This window comes from Eurosta solidaginis, chromosome 3 (assembly GCF_040869045.1).
Source record: "Eurosta solidaginis isolate ZX-2024a chromosome 3, ASM4086904v1, whole genome shotgun sequence".
In the NCBI taxonomy this organism is placed as follows: Eukaryota; Metazoa; Arthropoda; class Insecta; order Diptera; family Tephritidae; genus Eurosta; species Eurosta solidaginis.
Genome location: NC_090321.1, coordinates 97,366,009 through 97,379,880, shown reverse-complemented (window position 1 = coordinate 97,379,880; position 13,872 = coordinate 97,366,009). Strand labels below are relative to the sequence as shown.

Here is a 13,872-nt window from a genome sequence, read left to right as displayed (position 1 = left end):
TGTATCCGCGATCGGTGGCGCCGATCGCGAGCCATGGTCGATAGCGTTGTCTCAAGTGTAGGGAGTTGATTACGCTAAAGAGGCACGGGCTGAGAGGGATTTCTAGCGGAGTCAGCTGTGAATACCGTTCCATGTGCGAGTAGCTTGTTTGACTTCTGTGGTTTAGTTTCTTTTATTATTTGTTTTAATGCGATAAACATATGTTTATGTACATATACATACATATGAGTGTATATGTGGATTTCATTTATTTGTTTTGTGCAGCTATGTATGTACATGAAAACGAGAATACATATATATACATACATATGATTCTTTGTGTTATTTTTTTAATTGTGGAGCACGCGAACGAAATCTCTTGAATGCGTCGTCCATTTGGGTATGGGAGAACTGTAGACGGGTTCAAATAAATATGCAATGAGGACAGTTTTCAGTTTCGATTTATACGCACCGTTGCTTTGCTGCGCTATTATAGAAGTCGCGAGTTTCGCTGCGGTGTCAAACAAAAATGACGAGATTAATAATATATATTTAAAAAATATTACATATGTATTTCTTTTACAAATCATATGTATATATTTATTTATATTTGTATAAGTGAATTATGTGTATATACATATGTACATATATGTAGATAAAAAAAGTTATCATGCAACTGGTGTTTAAAGGTGCAACAGAAGGGTGTACATGAAGATATAAGATCGTATATGTATACTTCAATATTGCATGTGCGTTATCGGCTAAAAACGGCGACCTACATAATTACATATGCAGCCATTTACTTGACTGCATTAGAATCTGGACTAATCTGAAAGCGTACAAAGAGTGCCGTTTCGTGCAATAGAAATATGAAAAAAAGTATAAATGAACAACAAAAGAAAACGGGCAAGAAATAACAGAAATACAACACATCAACACACGCCATCGTATACTTCGCGGTAAATCCTCCAGTTTGTATCCCCTTGTTTCCCCTATTTCCGGTGTGCAACATTGCGCATGTGTTAATTCAGTTTGTGTTGTAGCAACGGCCGGCTAAAATCTTGCAGTTTGCACTCCAGATGTTCAAATTTATGAATTTTTAGAAATTTTAAAATAAAAAAATTGTATCTGCGTAAATACAAATAAAAGTGTATAATTAACCGAAATAGTTTTTTGTATATCTGCCTCGAAGATTAAAATTAAATTCACTAATTTACAAAAAAGCACCCATAAAAATTACTCAACTACCACTAGCAAAAAAAAAAAAAAAAAAAACAACAAATTGTATGAGTGAGCCAAGTTTGTGTTTGTGCGTTGCGACTGTTTTGTTATAATTTTCTTTGTTTGATTTGAATTTCCCTTGTGCATGGCAAGTAAGCAAAAATATCGTGAAAATATTCGTAAATATTCTAATTTCTTTATAATCGTTCTAAATAAGCAGAAATCGTGTTCAATGAAATAACTACATACCTTATTAAAAATGTCTCCTTTTGAGTGAAAATCTGTGCGAAATTTTGCAATCGGCGTCCGCTTATCAATTATCAATAATTCGATATAATTACAACACTGTTTCTTGCACGGTTGTTAATTTCAGCAAAATAAGTGTCTTTCTCTAAAATAAAAAATAAAATAAAATAATGTTTCAAAATCGAATGAGTAATATGACGTCTATTTTCGCGTTGTATTTATTTTTGGTTGTGCTTTTTACTTCGGTGGAAGCGTTAACGCGTCATCATCATCATCATCATGTCATCAATGACAAATCAGCTGTTTCCGAGGATATAGTGGTAAGTGCAAGTTGGTAGTGGTGTTTTTATTACTAGCAAACGCCCATCACAACACGACTCCTTCATATGTTTATAATTAACACAACAACACTGTGCTAGTGAGTTTCTTGAACCCTATTGCGAATGTCTGACCGGTTGTGGTTCTTTTTATAACTTTATATTACCCACTCTTTTCCATGAATGAGTGTGGCTTTCTGTATGATTCTGCCGTTAATTTGTGTCATTGTATTTTGGCGCCTTGTTGTCGCGTTTTTCACTTATCCTGTGACGGCGTTATCGCCCAGTCACGCATTCAAACCTACTAGTAGCAAATTAACACTAGTTTGCCACAGCTCAACTACACCATTTACAGCTGCGTCGCATGATGTGTAAGTTGGATTCTAGAAAGCGTCGATTGGATTGTTTAAAGTATCAATTGGATTTTAGAAAACGGCAAAACATCAAATTTACCGTTTCTGAAATCTAGTTTGTGCTTTTTTAAATCAATTTCACTAAAACGATAAATATGAAACCGTAAATCGTAAAAATGATAATAAATTATGGATCTAATGCGTACTCGTCGCCACCATTTCACATTTTTCTTTAGTCCGATTCATCATTTCGGAGCTGTCGTGACTTGAAAAATTCGACCACGGATCGTTTAAGACGATACGGCCCCAGGTAACTTTTTTTAAATTGTAAATTCGATTTCAGACATTCCAATCTTTACAATTACTCAGACCCAATTGATGTTTTCTTAAATCAATTTTGTTTCTTCTAAATATGAATTGATTATAAAAATCCGACTAACGGTTTCTAAGCTCCAATTGATTTTTCAAAAATCCAACTCACTCTTCCTAATATCCACTTGACTCTTTCTTAAATACAACTGGAAATGGTGTAGTGCGAGTTTTGGCGTATTTCCATTTAGAAGTTAGTATATTTAAAATGATGATATCTGATGGCGGCCACCGTGGTGTATTGGTAGCGTGCTCCGCCTACCACACAGAAGATTGTGGGTTCAAGCCCCGTACAAAGCAACATCAAAAATTTAGAAAACAAGTTTTATCAATTAAAAAAAAAGTTTTTCTGAGCGGGGTTGCCCCTCGGCAGTGACTTGGCAAGCACTCCGAGTGTATTTTTGCCATGAAAAACTTCTTAGTGAAAACTCATCTGCCTTGCGAATGCCGTTCGGAGTCAGCGGTAAACATGTAGGATCCATCCCGCCAATGCGTAGGAAAAAATAAAAAAGATACGCTCGACCTAAAATCCCTTCGGAGGTTATCGCGCCTTGCTTTTTTTTGTGGAGCAGGAGGTCATGCATAAATTTGGCATAACAGGAACATCACATATTGGTCACACAAAGTAAATCAAGTTTATGATGAGTTCATTTCCTATGCTTTTAATGAAAAATTTAAATAGTTGTTGCCTGTTTTTATATGTATGTCGGTTAGCAGATTTGCACTATGAACCTTAAAATCTCTTTGCACTATACAGTAAAAATTGTTTGTTTTGCTTATTTAGAAATAGCTATTTTTTGCTGATCGCTTTAATAATGAGTGAGCGGATATTTCTGGAGGATATGATAAAGAAAGTTATGCGAGATTTGCAATATTTCGATAGATTACTATGCAACTTTCAGAAAAGCTAGAGGTTTGAAATATTAAACTAATTTTAAGGGCAAAAGTAACTGAAATACCCATCACAAAATGTTGAAAAACCGCTGAGCTAAAAAATTGCGGTTTAACGCATGGCTAAAAGCATCGAGACTATGCACCAAAAGAGGGAAAAGGTTCGAAATTATTGGAAAACTCGTACAAGACTTGGAATCTTAATCTTGTAATAAATTTTAAAATAGCTTACCGGTAAGCTACGGGCTTGAAATTTTAAACATATTTCAGAGGCCCAAGAGGGTACAATACATACTATAAAAACCGGTTTGAAGTAATGAAAACCTAGCATCAGACTGACAGTTTTTATTACCACTAACGGCCTTAATCTGAGAAATAATTAATGTAATTCTACATATACAGGGGAACAAGCTAACCAAGCCTTAAAAAAGGTCAGACCATTTTTACTAAGGGTAGGTTAGGTTAGGTTGAACTGGCCGATCAATAACACTTAGACTGAATTTGTCCATAGTAGTACCAGAATTTTTCCAACGAGAAGTCGGAAAGCCCTATTTTAATATCACACCGTTTGTTCTAATGGCAAATACTAGAAGTTTTCTACATGATAATTTTAGATCTGAACGCTGGGCTGCTCCTAAAATATGGCAAGTGCTGGGAACGAACACAATGTTTGCTTAACCGTATCTTCCTGTAGCGCCGTACTTCCCACGCTTTGTTATCAACAATAACTTATTTGTGTGGGTGTGATGTCAAAAGTTAGTGTACTGAAGAAACGGCCATCATAAGCCCACTTCAGTGCTAATACAAGCTTTGCCAGTTTAATGTTGTGGTTCGCGGTTACACGCCTTTCTTGCTTGGTTCATCCTCCGCAGCAATTGTGCCTCTTTATCTGTATCACCGGGCACCCAGTATAGATGCATGCTTATATAGACTGCAGCTTAAGTATCGTTACTGGACTACTTTCGCTGCTTTCGTCACTGTTATTATTTCTGCCGGAAAGACATTTCGGTGATCTGGCAGTTTGTACGAGCTTCTTATCTCGGCGCAGTGTACAGTATTAGCTTGGGACCATAGGCGTCCACGTGCATCGTGTCTTTCTTTATTTTCGAAGGCTATGTAGCTAAACTTATACGGCAAGCTGTCTCGAGGTCTTAAGCCTTGTTGGCCACTAGACTTGCGGACGGTATATAATTCCAACAAAGTCTGAAGTAAGATAAATATTAGAGGAAGATTAGATAACTTCCCCTGTTATCGAACCTCTAATGTTAGAAAGCACGCGACGGGTGTAGTGATAGGGCCTGGGTCCTGGGTGCAACTCACGCTCAAGGTAACATAAAAAAATATATTTAGAAAAACATTTTTTTCAATTAGAAAAAAATGTGTAATCGAGGTCGCCACTCGGAAGTTATTTAGCAAACACTTGGAGTGTATTTCTGCCATTAAAACCTTTTCAGAATAAACTCATCTTCCTGGAGGAGGTACGCAAATTGAAAGATAAGCTCGGCCTAAGTCTCCTCGGAGGTAAATCGCGCCAATTATTCATAGATATTTTCTTTTAAAGGACGACGCGAGAAACACTGGAGAAACATAGCGGCTGAAACAAAGTGGGACCTATTTGTTAAACGGAGAAAATTTTAAGTTTATGGGTTCCTAATGTGAATTAAATTTGCGATAGTTCTCTATTCATTCCCTATATTACTTCTGTAGTTTTTTAACATTATCTCGAGTCGAGATTACGCTAGTATTTAACGTGCCAATATAAAATTTCTCTAACGTCTTGCTGAAGTACACTTCCCTGCACTAAAATTATTAAACAGTTCCAGATAAAGACAGTCCTAGAGCTAAAAAATTCAAAGTATCGACAATCGCGCATTCTCAAGCAGATTAATGAATAATGCCTTTGACATCGCCATGTGAAAGTTGAGAGTTGGTTTTGGTATTGAGCTAGAACTAGTACTGTCGCCAAATGATCTAGATTTATGCTAATGTTATTTTCTGCAGCGTATGTGCATTAGAAGCAATTTATAGGTATGCAGATATTTATTTTATTTCTATACAGACCCTTTTTCAGTGAGATTATATGCGAATAGGGCTGCCAAACGTAGGCACTAATTTGCTCTCGTAATATTATAAATGGGTACCAATTTCTCACTTGTTTCCAAATTTTAATTTTATTTATTTTCTCATATGTAACTATTGGTTAACTTTTCTAAGCTCATCAATTTTTTCAAATGCAGCCGAAAAATTATTATCGGAGTCGCGAGGCAAAACATTTTTTCCATAGGATTTCTTTGTAAAAAAATTTGAAAGTGTTACTTTTCGTATGGCACGTCGATATTTACAGTGTGAGTAAATTAATATGTATGTTCTGTGAACTTGAAATTAGCCCTATCTAAATAAACTTGGAGCCCATTGGTTTAAATAAACTGTTAAACAGACTATCAATAGGGAAAGAGTCGTATAACAGCAAAACGTGGTGATGGTCGGATGCGTTTGTCAACACTGATCATCGCAGGAATGCGGATTTAAATCCCACTCTTGGAAGGAAAGGCTTGTGAAGAGAGAGAGACTACTCACTGGAAGAAGCTACAGGCCAGCCAAAATACCGCCATCAGAACCACCACGGGTTGTCTTCTTATGCCCCCAGAACACCATCTATATAATGAGACGAACATACTACCCATTAGGGAGAGAAATGAAATGCTAAACAAACAGTATCTCTTGAATATCAAGAAACCTGGGCATCCCAACGGACATCTGATTGATGTCCGCCCAGGGGCTTAAGGAGTCATCTCCGTAAGCATTATGAGGAAATACGGCACCTGAAGCACAGCCGTATGAAGCTAAAAAACACAAGCTTGTTCTCAGTGAAATCCACAAACAGGCGTCGGACCCTATGCCGGGAATTGCCCGGTGAATCCTGTACTCAAAGAACAATACCCAAAACTAGCAGAGGAGGAACGCACCCTCCGTAGGAAAACGCGCGTCACTCTAGCTCAACTTTTATCTGGATATTGTAACAGGTTAAACTCTTACCTATCCAGAATCAACCCTTAGAGGACATTGATGAGAATTTGTGATCGGTCGCACCTATGGGATGGGACGAAGCACTGCTTCAACAACAACAAGAAGAGATTTACAAGGAATAATCGAAACAGCTCTCGCCTTTTCCGTCCTGATGTTGCGTTGTTTAAGTTTTTCCCAAACACTTAATAGAATATCTCTTCATTTGTACTGATTTCTCTGAAGTCGTGCTGGTTTTGAGGCATGGAACTACTGATTTTCGGTCTTAAGTATGTACCTGGCAGCCCTACATGCGAACAAATTAACCTTCTCATATTTCATACTCATACAAGTTTTGAGAGACCTGCCTGTCGAAATTTGAGTATTTGAATAAATTGTTGTGAGTCATACAATACAAAAGTCGTGCCGGCTCATATAAATGCTGATCAATATCCTTCTGCTTAAAATATGTGTGCTTAGGGGTTTGTTAACGAGTATATTAAAATGTCGCGCTACTTTTCAGTTGATTTGTGGTTACCTAAATAGGAAGTTAACGCATCGCTGCGTGCGGATCATTTTTGGCTGCAAAACAATAAGAGCCCATGCATTTTTGGGACAGACTGTCACTACAGCTGTGAAGTGTGTTAAATGTTAAGAATAGTTCAACATTTTGCTTGCTTCATGTTTCACTAACTCTGTATAACGTGACTGCATCCGGTATATAATCACTATATCTGTCACAGTCCGCTTTTAAAGTGTCAGCTGTATAAATAAGCGTAAGTGATTCACTAACTCGGTTTTAACACTTGACATGTAGCTATTCAATTTAAGAAAAGATGGTATCTCTGTTAGTGAAATATCAGCTTGAGGTTTTACTTCATTATTTAATGTCGTATATTTGATTGTAACATAATCTAGGCAGGATGCATTTATTTTGATTTTTACCGATGGCCAAATCGACAAAACGTTCTCCCGAAAAAATGTCGATTATATAGCAAGTACGGAAGTCTAAGTTCAGGTAAAACCGAACATTACATACCCAGCTGTACACTTGAAATGCTGTTGTTGTTTGTTTTGTGTACTTAATATTGTTACAAGGCTGCGCAATAATACATATACATATGGTTCTATTGTGAACTAATTTCTCTTCAAGTTATGGCTGCCGGAACATAGAAAATTGCTTAGTCATAAAAGGGGCGCTGCCGCGCCCATTTTTAAAATTTGAAGTTTTTCATATTTATTGTTATAAATCCATTTGGGAATTGAAATACCATTGATATCAAGCTCTTTTTGCAAAGATATTGCTTATTTTTTTCGTCCACGACCCTTTTAAAAATCTTTTATATAAAAGTGGGCGTGGTCTTTAACCGATTTCGTTAATTTTTCTTTAAAACATTCCTTATAGTAAAGGCAACCTCTCTGCCGAATTTTGTTACGATAGGTTTAACGATTTTTGATTTATGATTAATAATATTTGTAAAATTGATTTTATCACAAGTGGGCGGTGCCAAGCCCATTTAAAATTTTTTTTTTTCAAATTTGTATCAAAAGTCTCAATATCAGTCCACACGTAAATTTTCAACATTCTAGGTGTATTATTTACTAAATAATCAGGTTTTTTGTGTTTTCCAAAATGTTATATATATAAAAATTGGGCGTGGTTATCATCCGATTTCGCTAATTTCGCATCATTTAACTACATCCAGCAATATTCGAAGCCTTTGAAGAGATAGCAGAAGGGAAAAACGACAAGACTTCAGCACAAGCTTCCCAGTTTCAAGCTGCTATTTCTAGCGTGCAATTCCAAACGTTGCTGTTGTTGTTGTAGCGAAATGCTTATTCCAATTGTGATTTCATTTGCGCGTAACCTGAGCGGTGGAAAAATTTATAAAATCAAAAAATTCTGCGGAGGGACCAATTAAAAATCAAATAGTCCGGTAAGGATCATATAATTCTTTCTCGCCAACATCATTTTGTGTTAAAATACAAAAATAGAAGAGAAGATCTATGCCGAGCTTTCCTCCCAAATTTATAACGTGCTGCATTTTTAATTTTGCCTACAAATTGGCTTCCAAATAGTGTGGATGTGCTTCCATATGTGGCCCCTCGATTTTGATACATTTGTGGCAATTTGAATTCATGTATATTGTATGAAACTATAATGAATTACAATTGTTTGAGCGGCCTATGGGCGCTAGTGCTTCTACAGTTGCCGCGTTTAAGCGAAGCCTTCATAGTCACCGTTGCCGCACACAATGAATGCTTTTTCGAGAAGGTGGAAGGTGGCACAAAATTCGGTGTAACTTTTGAAATTATTGAAGGTGGTTTCCTGGACATTGACATCGAAATAACTGGGCCGGATAATAATGTTATACATGACAGTGAGAAGGAATCTTATGCCAAGGTATATACCATAACAGCAACCGTATAATGTATGCTAATACAACTAATATATTTCAAATATTACTGATGATTATTTTTGTATTATTTTCTTTAGCAACCACCTGCACATGGTACTGGTATATATCAACAGCCGCAACAGTATGATCAAGCCCAACGCCGTTTAGATCCCGATCAGATGCCAAATCCGATAAGCGTTATCATTGAAAATCAAAATAATGATAGTGGTGCTTTTATTACTAATGAACAGGGTTTATTACCATCATTGGTGACCACGAAATATGTGGTACAAGATCAGGGTAACTCCTCGCCACGTTACGTTAGGTATTGATATTCGAAATTAATGTTTTGTTTGGAAATTACATTGATCTTTCTCGTTTGCAGGTCCTCTTTGTATTGCATACCTGCAACAGCTGATTTATTAAAAACAATAGCTTTGTCCTTTACACTTACCATCTCACCAATGGCACGCACGGTTGAGGGTGAATATGAGCCACCCATTGTAAATTTTGGTGAATTGGATCCAATTAGATGTAATCGTTGTAAGGCTCATATGAAATTTGTAGATGCTGGTCTTCGTTTCCAATGTCTTATGTGTAAAGTAACAACAGATGGTAAAAAAAAATCTTTCACTTTTACTTGTGTTCATTGATCCATATTTTTTCTCAACAGTGCCAACTGAATATTTCCAACATTTGGGCCACACCAGACAGCGTGTCGATAAATATGATCGTCCTGAACTTGTGTTGGGTACATATGAGTTTTTGTGTAAAAAAATATTTGGATACCGATAGCACTCAAGGTAAACTTCAACTCATATCCAACATCAATGCCTGTTGTTGTTGTTGTTGTAGCAGTGCTTCGCCCCATCCAATAGGTGCGGCCGATCACAAATTGTCATCAATATCCTCTAACAGGAGTCCCAGGAAACTTGCAGTTTAAACAGGGGTGGAATATAATGAGAAGGGTGTTAGAGGCGTTGGTTCCACATTACAATTAAAGAGATGGTTGGTGTCATGTGGGGACACATTGCAAGCGGGGCATACTTTTTGTATATCGGGGTTGATTCTGGATAGGTAAGAGTTTAACCTGTTACAGTAACCAGATCGAAGTTGAGCTAGAGTGACTCGTGTTTCCCTGGGGAGTGTGCGTTCCTCTTCCGCAAGTTTTAGGTACTGTGCTTTGAGTACTGGATTTACCGGGCAATTCCCGGCATTAAGGTTCGACGCCTGTTTGTGGAGTTCACTGAGGACATGCTTCTGTTTTTTGGCTTCATACGGCTGAGTTCTCAGGTGCCGTATTTCCTCATAATGCTTACGGAGATGACTTCTTAAGCCCCTAGGCGGTGTTGGCTCATCAATCAGATACCTGTTGGGATGCCCATGTTTCTGGGTATTCAGCAGGAACTGTTTGGTTAGCATCTCATTTCTCTCCCTGATGGGGAGTATTCGCGCCTCATTATGTAGATGTTGCTCTGGGGACATAAGAAACAGCCCGTTGCGATTCTGAGAGCAGTATTTTGGCAGGCCTGTAGCTTCTTCCAGTGAGTAGTTTTAAGGCTTGGCGCCCATATGGGGGACGCGTAGCATGCAGTCGGCTGGCCAAGTGCTTAATGGATGTTTCTTTATCTTTTCCCCAAGTACTGCCAGCTAGAGATTTGAGGATTTTATTACGGCTCTGGATTTTCGGAACAAATGCGGCTACATGCTTACCAAAATGTAGATCCTGATCAAACGTCACACCCAAGATTTTGGGTTGCGGGACAGTCGGTAGAGTAGTGCCATCGACGTGGATGTTCAAAATGGTCGACATTTGGGAGTCCAAGTTGTAAATAAGGTCGCGGATGATTTAGTCGGTGATAATGCCAGGTTCCGCTAGGCGAAAAAACTGGAGAGATCAGGGAGGTAGCCGTTTATTCTGTTGCAAAGCTCATCGATCTGTGGGCCCGTGCCTGTGGCCATTATTGTGCAGTGATCGGCGTAAGAAACGATAGTAACTCCGTCCGGTGGCGAAGGTAGTTTTGATATGTAGAAATTAAACAAAAGTGGGGATACGACACCACCTTGCGGCGCCCCTTGTTTAACTCTTCTTGGCTTTGATGTTTCGTTTCTGAATTGCACCGATGCCTGCCGACCACCGAGATAATTTGCGGTGCACCTTTTGAGACATGGGGGAAGGGCAGATCCTTCCAGGTCTTGCAGTAACGTGCCATGCCTCGTAATCAATTGTGGACGATGTACGCACTGCATTACATGCATACATTACACTATATAAGGCCACAATTTCAAATGATGGTGCAACCATTATGAAACTATTGGATATTGTGCATCCAGCCGTAAAACTCTAGTCGACATCGCCAAATCTCAATATACTGAGGTAAGTTTTTTGTTATATTAGAATGTGTAGAATAAAAATTTATCATTCAAGGTTCGATTCCAGCTCAAGGCCAGAACAATAATTTTTTTCTGATGATGATTATTGTTATTTTTTTATTTTTTCTAAATTTGAAAAATTGTATTTTGTTTTTGGAATAGTAAGTAGACAATTTTTCAGACAACCTGCTATAGCTGGGCAGATAGATCCATTTCGAAGGGTGCTAAGCCTTCATCATCAGTACGCTTTAGGCACGCTGCGCTAACCATTTAGCTATACAGCGGTGGTTTGTTTGACTGGCAAATTTGCTACTTCTATTCCTTTTACCAACTATATTTATTCAGTGTTGCGCCATCTGGTGCAAATCACTGATAATGCTGGATTTTTGTTTATTGTCAATTACTTTGTTTGACAGTCCCAAGTGCTCAGGGTTTATTAACAATTGTTTTTGTTTTTATCGGCCTATTGATAAATGATTCAAGGTTCGATTCGAGCTCAAGGCCAGAACAATAATTTTTTTCTGATGATAATTATTGTTATTTTTTTATTTTTTCTAAATTTGAAAAATTGTATTTTGTTTTTCGAATAGTAAGTAGAAAATTTTTCAGACAACCTGCCATAGCTGCGCAGATAGATCCATTTCGAAGGGTGCTAAGCCTTCATCATCAGTACGCTTTAGGCACGCTGCGCTAACCATTTAGCTATACAACAATTTATAAAAATTTATCTCTCATCAGGTCGGCGATGGCAACACTTCAATAGTACTTTATGCAGGTGAAATCTTAAAACAAGTTAGCTATATGCTGAGGAAGGTGTGCATGCACGTATCATCATTAAAGCTATACATAAAGAATTACAATTATAAATAAAAATAAATGTAAGGCGCGATAACCTCCGAAGAGATCTAAGGCCGAGCTTCTCTTCCAATTTGCGTCGTGCTCCTCTTGATTTTCCCTGCAAATTGAACGGACGGGACCTACATGTTTTAAGCCGACTCCGAACGGAATCTGCAAGGCAGATGGATTTTCACTGAGAGATTTTCATGGCAGAAATACACCCGGAGCGCTTGCCAAACACTGCCGAGGGGCACCCCGCTTAGAAAAATTTTCTTCTAATTTAAAAACCTTATTTCTTAAATTTTGATATTGCTTTGCCCGGGGTGCGAACCCAGGGCATACGGTGTGGTAGGCGGAGCACGCTACCATCACACCACGGTGGCCGCATTACAATTATGCATGACCAAAATATGACATGGAACAACAACGTGCTTTATTGGAAAAATGCGCTGCCACAGCAATGCCCCTCAAACTTATTCATCAACAAAAATATTTCTTTTCTAAAATGGTTGTGGACGCTGTACTTTCCTTTGATGGACCCAAAGTCATACAAAAAAACCGCATTATTAAATATAGAATTGGAATGTTCTGTGCTGTTCGTGTACCATTATCATACATGTATCATTAAATATGACACTGTCATTTCGATGGCAGTATCAAATGTTACATGTGTTGGTGGAGAGCAAAAAAAGCTTTGAATGTGTGCGTGAAACACCACCGTCTTGAAGGGTAGCTCTTCCTCTTCCTATGTCACAGTCACAGTCACGGATAAAATACGCTGTGACTGAGAGGTCACAATCACAGATAACATTGTTCCTCAAAAATCACGGGATCTGCCAACATTAGTTTGAACCCGAAATTTATAACAACAAAATTCGGCAGAGAGCTTGCCTTTACTATACGAAATGCTTTGAAGAAAAATTAACGAAATCGGTTAAGGACCAAGCCCACTTTTATATAAAAGATTTTTAAAAGGGTCGTGGACGAATAAAATAAGCTATATCTTTGCAAAAAGAGCTTTATATCAATAGTATTTCATTTCCCAAGAGGATTTATAACAATAAATAGGAAAAACTTCAAATTTAAAAAAATGGGCGTGGCACCGCTCCTTTTATGACTAAGCAATTTTCTATATTTCGGGAACCATAACTCCAAGAAAAATTCAACGGATCGTAATAAAATTAGGTACACAAATTTTCTCTATAGTAGAAAATATTTCTAGTAAAAATGGACGGGATCGGTTAAAGACCACGGCAACTTAGATATAAAAAGGGTCGTAGACTAGAATAATCAGCTATAGCTTAGCAAAAAATAGTTTTGAATCAATATTTCACTTATCAAGTTTTATTGTAAGAGGAAATGGGGAGACATTTTTTTTTAAACGGGCGGTGCCACGTGTTATGTAGAAAAGTAATTTATCTGAAATGAAACGTGCAATTGAAGCTCACGCTGAGTATATAATGTTCGGTTACACACGAACTTAGACACCTTTACTTGTTTATACTATTTATGTTATTTTAATATTTACTGCCTTTTTATACTCAGCTGAGCAGTGTTCAATGAGTATATAAATTTTGTTCAAATAACGGTAATCCGTAACGGCATAAACTAATCGAGATATATATAGACTTCTATATATCAAAATGATCTGGGCGAAAAAAGAAATTCATTTAGCCATGTCCGTCCGTCCGACCGTCTGTCCGTTAACACGATAACTTTAGTAAATTTTGAGGTATCTTGATGAAATTTGGTATGTATGTTCCTGGGCACTCAGCTCAGGATAAAGAATTTATGTCAATGCAATTTTATTTGTAAAGTGTATTTATAACAAGAAAATAAATAAGTTGATTTTTTTTCGAAATTAGAGCGACCTTTTGACCAAGC

General features: G+C 37.6%; 2 protein-coding genes across 9 annotated transcripts in view; both read left to right on the top strand.

Moving 5' to 3' along the window:
- Positions 1-446: 446 nt before the first annotated feature.
- The window catches only part of LOC137244194 (matrix metalloproteinase-2-like), an 830,051-nt gene continuing 816,625 nt past the window's right edge, over positions 447-13,872 (top strand). For 6 of the 8 annotated variants that reach the window (XR_010950836.1, XM_067772841.1, XM_067772839.1 and 3 more), the window contains exon 1: positions 453-1,766. Coding sequence is in view for 7 of the 8 variants with exons in the window: in XM_067772841.1 (XP_067628942.1) it covers positions 1,617-1,766 (150 nt within the window). In the remaining variant the exon portion in view is untranslated. Of the gene's footprint in view, positions 1,767-13,872 lie in introns of all 8 variants that reach the window. The other 2 variants (XM_067772836.1, XM_067772835.1) reach the window with 2 other exon arrangements.
- Positions 8,902-13,872, top strand: part of LOC137247286 (protein transport protein Sec24C-like) — an 84,638-nt gene continuing 79,667 nt past the window's right edge. The window contains exons 1-3 of the mRNA XM_067778375.1: positions 8,902-9,103; positions 9,164-9,393; positions 9,452-9,529. Coding sequence (XP_067634476.1) covers positions 8,958-9,103; positions 9,164-9,393; positions 9,452-9,529 — 454 coding nt within the window. The 5' untranslated portion in view covers positions 8,902-8,957. The remainder of the gene's footprint in view (positions 9,104-9,163; positions 9,394-9,451; positions 9,530-13,872) is intronic.